This window comes from Lycorma delicatula, chromosome 1 (genome assembly GCF_047948215.1).
Source record: "Lycorma delicatula isolate Av1 chromosome 1, ASM4794821v1, whole genome shotgun sequence".
NCBI classification, from domain to species: domain Eukaryota; kingdom Metazoa; phylum Arthropoda; class Insecta; order Hemiptera; family Fulgoridae; genus Lycorma; species Lycorma delicatula.
The window spans coordinates 247,648,419-247,662,645 of NC_134455.1; the positions used below are offsets into that span (position 1 = coordinate 247,648,419).

At 30.1% G+C, this 14,227-nt stretch overlaps 1 protein-coding gene across 1 annotated transcript in view; it reads right to left on the reverse strand.

Annotated features, from left to right (window-relative positions):
- The window catches only part of Sema2a (Semaphorin 2a), a 567,293-nt gene that overhangs the window by 21,241 nt on the left and 531,825 nt on the right, over positions 1 to 14,227 (reverse strand). Inside the window, exons 7-10 of the mRNA XM_075354839.1 lie at positions 13,783 to 14,013; positions 9,641 to 9,877; positions 7,304 to 7,480; positions 2,174 to 2,298 (exon numbers count right to left, since the gene is read on the reverse strand). Coding sequence (XP_075210954.1) covers positions 2,174 to 2,298; positions 7,304 to 7,480; positions 9,641 to 9,877; positions 13,783 to 14,013 — 770 coding nt within the window. The remainder of the gene's footprint in view (positions 1 to 2,173; positions 2,299 to 7,303; positions 7,481 to 9,640; positions 9,878 to 13,782; positions 14,014 to 14,227) is intronic.

Here is a 14,227-nt window from a genome sequence, read left to right on the forward strand (position 1 = left end):
TCAGACTTATAAAATTACTATGTTTTTGATTTATTATGTTTGTCAGTTAACTGACAAACAAGGCACCTAAACATATTTTGTAATTTGGATGTTCCAAAATTTTTCTCCCATAAATAATAAAAATCACTTAAGATAACCATAAAAAACTTCCCCCAGATGAGAAGTATTTTCTGGAAACTTAACATAGAATGTATTACATTAATCACTCTTCACTTAGGAAGAATTCACAAGAAAAAATCTGATGTGGACAACACATGACTTCCATGTATGCCTATTAAATTACATATAAACATTTTTTGCTGCACTTCATTTAAACTTATTTTATTTGAAAGTGAAATACAATCCCCCAATTCTTTAATAAATTGGACAGTTACAATATTGCTGACATATTAGCTTTTATTAACATCAAATATTCATACAATTATTAATTCAACAACTTATATGAAATATTAGGATAGAGTGAAAGTCCCTTTATTACTCAGTATTATTCGTATCTAGATCAGTATTATTCGTATCTTCGTGAGTTGCTGACTTACAAAAGTTTCAGATTTCTGGTGGGTCATTTATAAAAGTTAATAATTAAACTATTCTGTTTAGTGAACTCCTATATACTGGTTATAAATGTTAATTTCGACCTTACAGTGTAAAATATTCAGTTTTTATTATTGCATTAGTTGGTGAATAATAAAAACTGAAACAAAAACAATCATACAGAAAAAAGAAAGAAAACATACAGAAATATATCTCAAAAAATGACAAGAAGATGAATATGACGGAGAAAGAAAATGTTAAGAAGAAGGAAGAATAAAACAATTAAGAAAAGATAATAAATATAAAGAGGAAGAAAATGTTAAAACCAAAGAAAGAATAAGAACATTAGGAGATGATAAATATAGAGAGAAAATTGAAAATTAGAGAATGTGTACACAAATTAAGATCAGAAGAATTATATCAAACCAAAGAGCGATTAAATGAATGGCAACAAAAAATAAATAAACGAAATGATGATCAACTCTGTCTTAGGGAGAAAATTGTCCGACAAAATCAGAGGAGTAATGAACTGAAAGATAAGCATTTTCTGCAGTTTACTAAAGTTCAGGCATGTACACCTCAGTGTATATGTTGTTCTTGTGAGGGTATGTTTTTTAGTCACTCTGTAGTTAACTTTAATGTAGATAAAATTAAACAGAAATTTCAGAATTAAATAAAATTAAACTAGAAAATCCAAAAATAATACAATTTTAAATTATAATTTTCAATTAATATTAAATAATCAGATGTTTCAACAAATCTATTACATATCCACATATGTAATAATGCCTATTAAATTAAAAATATACATTCTTAAAAGTACATAAAATTTTATTTCACTAATAACTTATGGATTTATATATATATATTTTTTTTGTTTTATTATTATTGAATTATTACTTATTGTAATTTTTTTACAATCATGGGTTAATAATTATTAAAATCAATATATTTTTTAAAAAAGTTAAAAAGTGAATTATAAAAAAAAGGTAACAAAAAAAGGAGATGAAGTCTGATTCGAGCCAATATGATTTGTAAGATCCAGTATGATGAATTCCCTTGTAAGATCGAAATATTTCATTAATTAAAATTTTATTTGGCTATAACTCTTGAACCAATGAAAATAAGCACTGCTTATGATATATAATTGAAAATGAGGGCTTATTACTGCAGTTTAGAAAAAGTCTGAAATCCAAATTTTTTGGGATTTGGGTCTTTTTTGGACACTTTTGGTTCAGTCGATTGCAATCTAAAGGGGAGGTGCACAACCAGATGTTACAATAGTCCCCATTTCAACTTCCTACAGCTAATCATTTTTGAGTTATACTGGATATGTACGTATGTACAGACGTCACACTGAAACTAGTCAAAATGGATTCAGGGATGGTCAAAATGCATATTTCCATTGAAATCTGAAAACCGAAATACTTCCTTTACTTCGTACAAGGAAGTAAAAATGAGAAGAAAACAAAAAATAATAAGGTCTTAATATTAATAATTTACAAATAAATTAAACCAATATAGTAAATTTTATGAATGAAATAAATCATTTTTAAGCAACAACTAAATATTAATGCTCTAATTAAAAAAAAATAATAAAATGTTTATAACACATTACATGTAACAAATGAAAGCTTCTAACCTCATGTGACATAGCCATCACTCTTATTGGTTCTTTTGGAGTAACATCATATATATCAAGAAGAGATGAATAAGATTCTCCTTCATCATCATACCACTGAACAACCTTGTATACTCTACCCTCATCTATAAAAGACCGAAAAAAAAAAAACAAGAATGCAATACCAATTATGTTTTGAATAACAGATTATAAATAAGTTAATATGTTGAATAAATGATTGATGTTTACAGTTATTTTTAGACCTAAATAAAAAATTTCACAACTGTCTTGTTTACAATACTCTAGGACTTAATTGACAAATTCGTAATTTTTATTTTAAAGATTAATGTTGCATAAATATATTAAAGTACTTGTTTATGTCAACAATGTAATTTTTCCAGCCAAATGGTTTCTACTAATATACAACAGAATGTATATTTCAAAAGAACTGTTCAGAAGGACACTTTGGATAAGATATTAAACAAAATAATTCCTTAAATAGAGCTAATAATTAAACCGATGAGCAGTTTTGTAAAAACCCAACCAATCAGTAACAAACATATCTGAATGCCTGTAGTTAACTGTTAAATAATAAATTAAATTTTACTATTTATTTTACAGAATTATTATCAGTACAAATAAATCAAATTAAATATCTACATTTTACACATACTAAATTTGTATTTAAAAACTTCCATTTGGAATGGAAGATTGCCATTAGATCATTAATTTTTTGTACATTATTTTTGTAGAGCTCTGTTAAACTGAATATATATATGACTTCAAGAACACAATTTATGTGACTTTATATTATCATTTCTTGCCAGAGATGTTCTGCTTCTAAAGGTTGGTTATCATCAGTAATTTTACAATGTTTATTTCTTATAAGAAATGTTAGAAATCAATGATATTACATACTGACCACAATGCTTTCATTTTGTGATTTGTGTTCTATACTAAACTTTTGTACTTAAACGGGTTGGAGTTTTAGTTTTATATATTATAAAAACAATAAAAATATTTTACATAAAATGGAAATCAATAAGTAGGTCAGGTGTTTAGTTTCTGAGCACAACTTACAAGATTTTGTAAAAAATAATGATAAAATTGATAATAATGAAAACTGCAGATGATAGTGATAATGAATAAGACTATATTATTATTAAATTGCAAAATGATAATGAAAATGAGATAAATAAATAAATTTTTCATAAAAATATAACAATACTGTCTGTGATATTCAAATTCTATAATGGGAGAAATAAAACTTTCAAATGGAGAAATCAACCTACAACTACTGATCACATTTGCCCATACAGTGTAGTGAAATTATGAAAGTTTCCACTCCTGAACAAAACTAGTATAGTCCATATTCTGAAATTCTGTGAAATTTACTTTCTTTTATAATTATATTAACACACGGTAACCAATTAAACAAATAGAAAACTTTTTAAAGAGTTAACATTTTAATTACAAAACTGTTCTAATATCAGAAATATGAATAAAAAGCTAATGAAATTAAGTAACATGTTTGATTATACACGACCACTTTTAGGTCAGTAAATGATAGTGACTACTTGCCTTTGAAACATCACCATGACACTTTTCAATAAAACCTACTGTCCAGATAGTTGATAATGTTGAATACAGTTCTGAGTTAACACATAAATGAACCATATTTCTATAAATGAATCAACATTTTACGAGTGCACACTAAGAAGGGTTTTTTTGAAATCCTAAACTAGTTTGTTACTTGATTAAAAAATATAAAACAAAAATAATTTTAAAAAATTTTAGAAACCAAGTGTGGTCACTTTCTAGTGGTATATATAGGGTAATGATAAGAATTTGGGCAAAATACATTTTTAGCCGTATGAAGTACAGGTAACCAGTTATAACTAATGTTTTTAAGATAGAGGCCAACTGTTTTGAAAACCACATACAGTAGCTGCCACATAACGGCGAGCTTGGATGTTTAGCTGACACATCACTGCTATAGTACTGTTCTCTGAAACATTGGCACACCATTATTAGTCATCTCTTAGTAGCATAAGCATCATACAACTGCTGTTTACGAAGCAATGTACTTTTGTGTATTTTACAGTACTAACAAAGCAACATCATGTTTCTAATACAGAACAATTATTTTTACTTTTTTTTTGCTTTTTCATGTGTATAAAGTTCATTTAGTCCTGTGGTTCTGCCTCTCGATATGATTATTTTGACGTTTATTGTGTATTTTGCTACACAGGCAATTAATGTACGATAAGATATTTAAAAAAATATTGTATTACAATATTATTGTAAAAGTTTTTATTGTGGTTTACGGTTCAAAGTTTTTAAAGTAGTTTGTTCACATGTGAATAGGATGGCTGAATTTAAGTCTTTTGTGAAAGGTAAAAACTCTGAAAACTGGCATGCAAAATTGCTATGCAGAAGTGTGAAGGGAGAACTGCAGCTGACTGTGACACTTCCAGGACTCAGGTTCAAAACCTAAGAAAAGAAAAAAATAGAACTTCTTCGATTCAAGGGCCAGAATGTTCGTTCGTCACTCTGAAAAAAAAGGAAGAAATTTTCCAATCCAGTTGCTGGATTGGATGATTTTGATAAAGAAGTGGTTAGGCAAACTGTGAAAGAATTTCACTCAAAGATAGGGGAGTGCCAACAGTTAACAAATTCTGTAAAGAATTGAAAATTAATTTTAACGCTAGTGAAACTAGTTTAAGAAGAATTTTGAAAGAATTAGGTTTTAAGTGACACAAAACAGAAAACAAAAGGAAAATTTTAGTTCAAAAACATTATATGAGGCAGAAAAGTATTTCATATGTGCAGGCAATCAAGTGATTTTAGAAAATGTAACCGGGCAATTATATACTTAGATGAATCCTATGTTTCATCATCTCGTTGAATGGCAAAATCATGGGCTAATGACAGTGGTGCAGGATTTTATTTACCAATAAAGGTGAACACAATCATAATTTACACTGGAAATGAGCTTTATTTATTCCAAACACAAGGTAACCTGGGCAGCCAAATGTGACAATTACCATGATAGCATGAATTCCAAAAATTATTTGAAATGGACTGGAGAAATTAGTTCCTAACCTTCATCCTTTGAACATTGTCAATAATTACTATTATTGACAATGTTCCATATCATAATACTCTTTCTGAAAAACGTCTAGTGTCATCAAGCAAGAAACAAAACATGACTGTTTGGCTACAGAAACTTCATACTCCTTTTTCATCTCAAATGCTTAAACCACAATTGTATGAACTAATCAAGTTGAATAAAAGTAACAGAAAATGATACCAATTTGACGAATTCTTGTAAAGAAAAGGACTGCTCAAGTTCTGCAGCTTTCACCTTACCATCCTGATTTAAATTCAGTCGAGATGGTATGGTCAGAGGTAAAATGACATGTCGCAAGCCACTACACAACATTTAAGATGTCAGAGATGCAGACACTGTGTGAAGATAAAATGAATTCTATGAGCAACGAACAACGAAAACCTTACTGTGAAAAGGTTAAAAAAATCAAAGGTGAATTATTGCAAATAAGGATCGTTAATAGATTCTCCAACAGAATCTTTCATTGTCTCCAATGTCTCTTTATCTAGTGACTGTGATAATAATGACAATTTCCTGAAGACAGTGAGGAGAGCGTTCTAGCTGGGAAATTAAACACATAATTCATTTTCCAGGAAGTAATTAAAGTTACAGCATTAACCATCATCTATCGCAATATTTACTGTGTAAGTAGTAATACATAATATTTTGTCATCCATTATTACATTTTACAATGTACAGTACAGAATTAGCCAGTTGTATTTCATTTAAAAATTGTTGTATTCATTTGTTAAAGGTAGAACCATTATTTGGTAAGGGGAATTAGTAAGAGTGAGGAAAATGTTGTTACGTTGGGTAACAGTCGTTGCCACTCCAAGCTCACTGTTACTTGGCGGCTACTGTACTTAGGTCACTCAAACTTAAGGCTTGTACTGACCAAACTGTTGATGTGAAGAAATTACAATACACTGACAGTTTTTATAAACTGAACAAGCTTTAATATTTATTTATTATTATTATTCTCACAAGCGTGAGTTTAATGAACACAGGGCACAGGGAAGTCCAGGGGGCACAGCCTCTTAGTAAGATGGAAAGGAAAAGTGAAGAGAGCCCTGACCGGCTAAACATCCCCTGACTGTGACAGGAAATGCAAGTAACCAAATAGTGTGTGGGAAAAGCCGTAAAAGGTCTGCTAGTATTTGTCTTTTATATATACTGTGAGTGTGTGTGTGTGTGTGTGTGTGTGCACACGCACATGTGTGTATTAATCCTATCAACCCAAGTACAGAATTAATAAAATAGAATGACTCCTACTTATTTCATAACTCAAGCAAGAGCGCTTTTGCGAGTACCTTGCATCATCAGTTGCTCTATAATTTTTCAAATCTTTCGTTGCAAGTTACAGATTAAAATTAAAATTGTACATTGCAAACTGCACATTAAAATTAAAATTGAGATTTAAAATTGTTAAAAGATCCTTTTCCAATTAAATCAAAACAGAAATAAAACTAAATTTTTTTTATATTCAAAATTTTTAATTGTAAATTAAAATTAAAAAATAGTAAATATACAAAATATGAATTCAATAATAAATTAAATTAAAAATAAAAATAAAAATTAATTTATAATTTAAAATTTTGAATATAAAAAGAAAAATTTAGATGTTAGTACTACAAATAGTTAAATATAATATAATAGTTCATATAGTACTTATAGTACCATATTATAAAGTAGTTAACTATATATAGTTTATATAATTGAATATGGTATAAATATACTAGTACAAATGCTTATAATACTGTATAAATGATGTATTTGTGTTTTTCTAGTTACTTACTTCAGTGTTACATTGTTAATAAACAAAAAATAAAATATTATTTTATTTATCATATAAAATTTTTAATTCAATGAAACACTATTAATATTTATTATTTCACAATTAGTACAAAAATATCTTATGACAAGTAAGTAAGAAAAAAAGATTTTAAAACATATAAATACATTTTTTAAATATAGTTTTTTTTTTTAAATTATGTAAATGACTTCCCTTAAAATAAATTATGAATTTCTTTGTTACATACTTGTTCCAGCATAGTAAACAGTATATTCCAGTTGATCACCAAATACATCATATTTTAATTTGTCGACTACAAGATGTGTAAACAAAAGATCTCGCTTATAAAATACAGGTTTATCATCTCTATGAGCTACAGCTGAGTCCATAAGCGGATGAGATCTAATGAAATTCAATACTGTGTCTGAAAAGAAAAGAAGAAAACTTATTTCTATTTTCTGTAAACAAGAAACTCTAAACCCGATATAAATAAAGAAAAACACAAGCAATGTTAAATTTATTGAAAAGCATTTAACTAATACTTATATAGTCAATGACCTGCTTCAGGAATTTCAGTGACATGCATTATTTAAGATCACTTTGGCAATAGTTGATTACTTATTTTCACTTTACTTATAATCAATATAATGAATATTTTACAAAACAAAACCAAAATCATTTTTAAAAGTGATAAAAATAAAAATGTATAAATGTACATATACATAGAAGCTGTAGTTCCCTGTAACTTCTCAGAGAACAGCATCCTGGAAATTGGTGAGTGTGAAGTGTTAGGATACAATTCCAGAAGTCAAAGCCACACTTAATACCATCATCTGAGTTATTTTATACAGTTTTATTATTCACTGATGGCATTTATTGTTTGGTGATAACCAGAGTAATAAATGCCTCTTAACATTCTGTATCTACACAGACCAGTCCACTTGCTAGGAAATTTGTCTATGTGTATTTTTTTAGTACTTGATAAACCGTCAAATTTTAGGCAAAACATTGTGTATGCTTAGCCAATTTTGTCTGGTTTTATTATTATATAATTTCAATTCTTGTTTCATGTTAATGGATTTCTTATATTGTATTTTATATATGAGGTCTATTCAGAAAATAACCAAACTTTTTAATCTTTATTAATAATTTACAGATTATTGGTCCTTGTTTCCTTCAAAGTACTCCCCTCTCCAATTCACACACTTTTACACTTTTCCCAGCAGTGTTTCCACTTCGTGAAGCAGTCCTGGATAGCTTCATTTGAAATGACCTTTATAATCTGTGATGAATTTGCTTTAATAGTCTCAAAACGGCGTCTTTTCATCACTAATTTTAATTTCGGAAATAAGAAAAAATTGCAAGAAGCTAGATCTGGTGAATACAGAGGCTGAGGGAGGACAGTCATCTGATTTTTAGCACAAAACTGATGAACTGATAAAGCTGAGTGTGCAGGGACATTGTCATGAGTTGAGTTGTCTCACCACAACAATGGTCTCTCTCTTTGTGAATTTTTTCATGTAACTGTTTCATGTAAAATGCCTTGATAGTATGCACGGTTCGCCGTTTCACGTTGAGGCAAGAATTCAAAATGCACAATTCCATTTAAATAAAAAAAAGAGAGCATCACTTTGACATTGGATCAAGAAGAACATGCTTTCTTGGGGCATGGAGACTCTTTGGCAACCCATTGTGATGACTGAACTTTTTTCTCAGTGTCATAGCCGTAATCCCAGCTTTCATCTCCCATTATGATCCATTGCATGATTTTTTCATTGTTAACACCTTGTTCATGATATTGCCAACATATGTCCACTCAATGTTCTTTCTGCTGTTCAGTCATCAAATGAAAAACAAACTTTGCTGCAACTCAATGAAAGTTAAATTTTTCAGTCAAAATGTCATATAGCATGATCCAATTGATATGCTAACCTCGTCTACAAGTTCTCTGACATTCAGTTGGTGATTTACATGCACCAGATCGTTGATTTTCTGAATGTCGGCGTCAAGTCGAAGGCCATCCTGGTTGAGAAGTCATCATCAATTGACGGACAACCACTTTTGAATCATGAAAACCATTTGTAACATTGCGTATGACCCAGAGCATCATTTCCGTAAGCTTGTTTCAAAAGTTGAAACATTTCTGTGAAAGTTTTCCCCAGTTTCAAACAAAATTTTACGTTGTATTGCTCCTGAAAATTGCACACTACAAAAATTGCTAATAAAACTTAAACACGTTGCACTCAAGATAATAACATGAAAACTAAATGAGATATCAACAATCCAAGAACACGTGGTTACAGAGGATGTTGTGCGGAACACAATGCTGCCAACCCCACATCACTAAATACATCCACTGGTGCATAATTTTTTAATTACGCACCAGTGGATGTATTTAGTGTTCAGTTATTTTCTGAAGAGACGTCGTACAGTTGGCAATCTAAACAATTAAAATTACAGATAATTAAAGCATACATCTTGTCTTTAATTTTTATAAATATATCTATACATGCACACATGTAAATTATGTAATCAGTATGCACTTTATTCATTACTTAGTACATGATAACTTAAATTAACACACCTGGTAATGTTTCAGTATCATTGACACATTCTCCAGGTCTTGGTTCAGGAACTCGACTGCTCAGTACTGGTAACCATGCTGAGCTTGATGTAGCTTGTTCCTTAAATCTACCTTTAAATGCACTTTGAATATCTTCAAGAGCAAATGCACAAATGGCACTACCCATAAGGCCTGTTGTTGATGTTGTAAACACACCATAAAACATTGAATCATCTCCTGGCACTTTGTAAATACTCTCTGAAACAACAAACAAAACAGCTCATTAAAAATTAAAATGAATAAGATCATTATTTATTAACTTAATTGGGTCAATAGTTTATACATCAATTTCTAAATTATATTAATCGCATTAAAATAAACATTTCCATTTTTTCTTTTACGGTGTAAATTTTTACTTATATATGTGGCTGGTATCTGTTGAAAGCAAGACTAAGGAATGATTCCTGAAAGAGGGCAGCAGCTCTTTCAATAGTTGTTAAGGGTGTACGTCAGGAAGACTTAAATGGTCATATCAACATCACTCAATCTTACGAATATTGTGCAACTGGAAGCAATAGAAAACTACGGCTGTTTCTTTTTCCAAGAAAATTTAGCTCTCTGTATTTTCATGTAACAAAGATGGAGGCACCTTCCTTGGTAAAATATTCCGGAGGTAAACTAGAGCCCCGTTCATATCTATGGGTGTGGACTACTAAGGAAGGGGTCACCCTAAAATTAAAAAAATAACATTCTATGAGTCGGAGCGTGGGATGTTTGAACTCTAAAAAAGGTTGGTAGGTTAGAAAATTTAAAGAGGGAAATGGATAGGTTAAATGTAGATGTAATAGGAATTGGCAAGGTTTGGTGGGAATAGGAAAACAAATTTTTATCAGGCGATTTTAGAATAATTAACTCAGTCAAATAAAGGGCAGGCAGGAGTAGGTTTCGTAAAGAACAAGAAGGTAGGGAAGAGAGTAGAGTATTTAAAGGCTTAACGATAGAATTATTGCAAAAAGGATAAAATCAAAACCAAAAACGATTATTAGCATCTATATGCCTAAAAGTGCCCATGATGATGAGTACAGTGTGCATACAAAGAAATTAAGCACATAAAAGGGGGATGAAAAAATAACAATATTTGGAGATTGGAATGCAAGCATCGGAAAAGACAAGTAAGGAAATATTGTTGGTGAATACAGGCTGGGCAAAAGGAAAGAAAGAGGGGACCGATTTATTGAGCATTGTACTAAATATAATTACTAATTGCCAACACCCAGTTTAAAAATTGATAACAGAAGAATATACACAAGGAAAAAGCCTGGTGATACTACTAGGTATCAGATATATCATGGTTAAACAAAGATTTAGAAATAAACTCTTCGACTGCAAAGCATATCCAGCAGCAGACATTGATAGCGACCATAATTTAGTTATAATGAAATGTTAACTGGGGTTTAAAATCCAGAAGAAAAGATGTCAGATGAATCAGTGGAATTTAGAGAACCTTGAAGAAGAGCAGGTAAAGAAGGTTTTTGAGGAAGACATTGCAAGAGGTCTGAGTAAAAACGATAAGGTAGAAAATATAGAAGAAGAATGGGAGAATGTTAAAAAGGAAATTCCTAAATCAGCAGAAGCAAATTTAGATGTAACAAAGAGAACTGGTAGGAAACCTTGGATATCAGAAGATATATTGCTGCTGTTGGATGAATAGCATGTGAGAAAGTATAAGAATGCTAGTGACGAAGAAGGAAAAAGAAAGAATCAACAATTAAAAAATACTATAAACAGGAAGTGCAAATTAGCAGAAGAAGAGTGGATTAAAGAAAAGTGTTCAGAAGTGGAAAAGAAATAAATCATCATTGGTAAAATAAACACAGCATACAGGAAAGTTAAGGAGAATTTTGTGGTACATAAATTAAAATCTAATCGCATGTTAAACAAAGATGGTACACTGATTTATAATACAAAAGGAAAGGTGATAGCTGGGTGAAATATAGAAGATTTATAAGGAGGAAATGAATAAAAAACTGGTGTTATAGAGGAAGAAGAGGAAGTTGAAGAGAATGTAAAGGGAGATACAATACTGAGATCTGAATTAAAAGAGCATTAAAAGATTTGAATGGCAGAAAGGCTCCTGCGATAGACGGGATACCTGCAGAATTACTGTGCAGTGCAGGTGAGGAAGAAATAAGGTAGATTACAAACTGTAATATTTACAAAAAAGGGGAAGTTCGATCAGACTTCAAAAAGAGTACTATTCTCAGAATGTTAAAAATCAGATGGGTAGATAAAGTGACAAATGGAAAATGTGTTGTGGCAAATTGATGAAGAAAGAAGCATTTGGAGAAATATAATTAAAAGAAGAAACAGACATATAGGCCACACATTTAGGTATCCTAAAGGGGTCTCAATCCATTTGAGTGTCCCAAAAAAACATAAGCTGGCTGCTTGACCAATTAAAAAAAAAACTGAAACTTACCCACTTGTTTCCTACAGGACCTTAAAACTTCTTTTTTTTTTTAATTTTTAGTTTAAGCAGTTTGCCTTTAGCAGCAATTTTTGTTACTGTGCGCACACCTATTTTTGAAATTGTAAGGGTTTATGGAAAAAATCATAACTAAACAATTTTTGGTCCTGGAAGGATGAACAAAAAGCAATTTTTTCATATTTTCTCACAATAAAAATAGTTTATTTACCTATCTCTCTTCTTTCTATGAGAAAATTACCAATAAAGTACAACATGAAAAACAGTGAAATTTCACTTTTGGTAATTTTTTTCAAGAGGCAGGGATGGCATATACAGTTTGAAGTATTTTTTTATATGTTTTACCATAAATAATATTAATGGTGATATACTTACCCCTAAAGTTTTATGAATTTTTGGAAACTAATCTTTTTAAAAAAATTCAAATTTTTTCTTCAAATAACTCTGATGGGGCTGGTGATAAAAATCTCGGATTTGCACAATTTGCAATGCTTGTGGCAAATAAAGAAGTTTCTTGTGTATTGTACTAATAAAAAAATTATAACCTTTCAAAAATCATGAAAAACCTGTCACAAGCAATACCATTTTGACTCGCTAAATAAGTGCTCCAAGGGGGTTTCTTGTCTTCTTAGCACTTTAATATTTTTGTACTTATTGCTGCAGTTCAAATAATTGACTTGTTTGAAGCATTCAATTGCAGTGTTCATGTTATAACAGGGGCTTGAAGTCATTTCCAGTTGTCAGGAAAATTCATGTTGGAACATTCTCATTTATGCTTGTTGCATCATTTAGCTTTGCAGTTATAGACTGACGTTAGTCAGTGACCTGTTCACATCTTTACCAAATGTCTCAAATTTCATCTGTGTTTTATTAAAGAAAAGTGTATTAAAGGAAGTGCTTATTAAATAAATAAGTCTTACTTAATAATATTAATTTGCAAATTTTAAAATCATTAAATTTTTACATTATTATCAAGTAATTTCACAGAAGAACAATGTTCCACAGAAATTTATGTGAATAAAGAGTGTCATAAAACAGTATATGGTACAATGTTTTAAAAGATCTATTAAAATTTGTGAATTTAGTGATGAAAACCAGCAACTTATTTTTTTACTTGTTAATTCAGATGTCACTAGTGTTTGCAAATAACATGAAAAAGGTTTTTGTCAAAATTCAGTCACCTGTTGTGTGCACATAAAATATAAGAGACACCTTCTTCAGAGGTACACAACTACAACTCTGGGTAGTGTTGTTTACCTCTCAGTGAAGAGTCATTCAGTATCATTTAAATAACATAGATCTCAATTGCTGTTTGTCATTGCACAGAGGGTAGTATACCTCTAGAAAGAGCCCATAAAGTTGATAAATGTGGAATTTTAATACAAATTTCAATAAAAATGGACAGAGTCTTGTACCTCCAAGTGAGCCCCTGATGATTATTCTAATAATATTTTACATCTGTAATAATACATATTTGCATAAAAAAATATCTGAAAACAGTATAATAGAGATCTCCATATGTTGAGACATATGTTTTTCACACCCAGGTTGATAAGGATATAATAAAAAATTAAGAAAGCATGATATAATAAAATTCACATCAGATGATCATTTATACAGTTCCTATGCATCACAAATTATACAATAAACTTTTTCAACATATCTTAGTGATACTTACGTATCTCATTGAAGTAGAAAGGAAATTCTCCTGGTATGGAGCAATTAAGTCTTGCTTTTAAATAAGTAGCCCAGTTCTGACTTAGAATATTTTTACCTCCAGTGTCTTTTTTACAAACTCTAGCTACTCGAGAATAAACATTTTTACCACAGTTAATATATTCTACAGCTGTTTCACGGAAGAAGAAAAATACATACTGACCAATATCATATGAACCAACGAAATCAGGCTCTGTAACAAAAAAGAATAATGTAAGCAGCTAATATACAACTAGTCGTATGCACAAGTTACAAGATTAGTTTAGATACAATGAATTGCTAGAAAACTAATGATTTAATACCTGATAGCATCAGTAACATTTTATTATTTTTGGTCGCTATCACGAACTCAGATTAATAAATTCCAGAAAACATGAAACAATCCTAATGCCAGAATACAAATTATT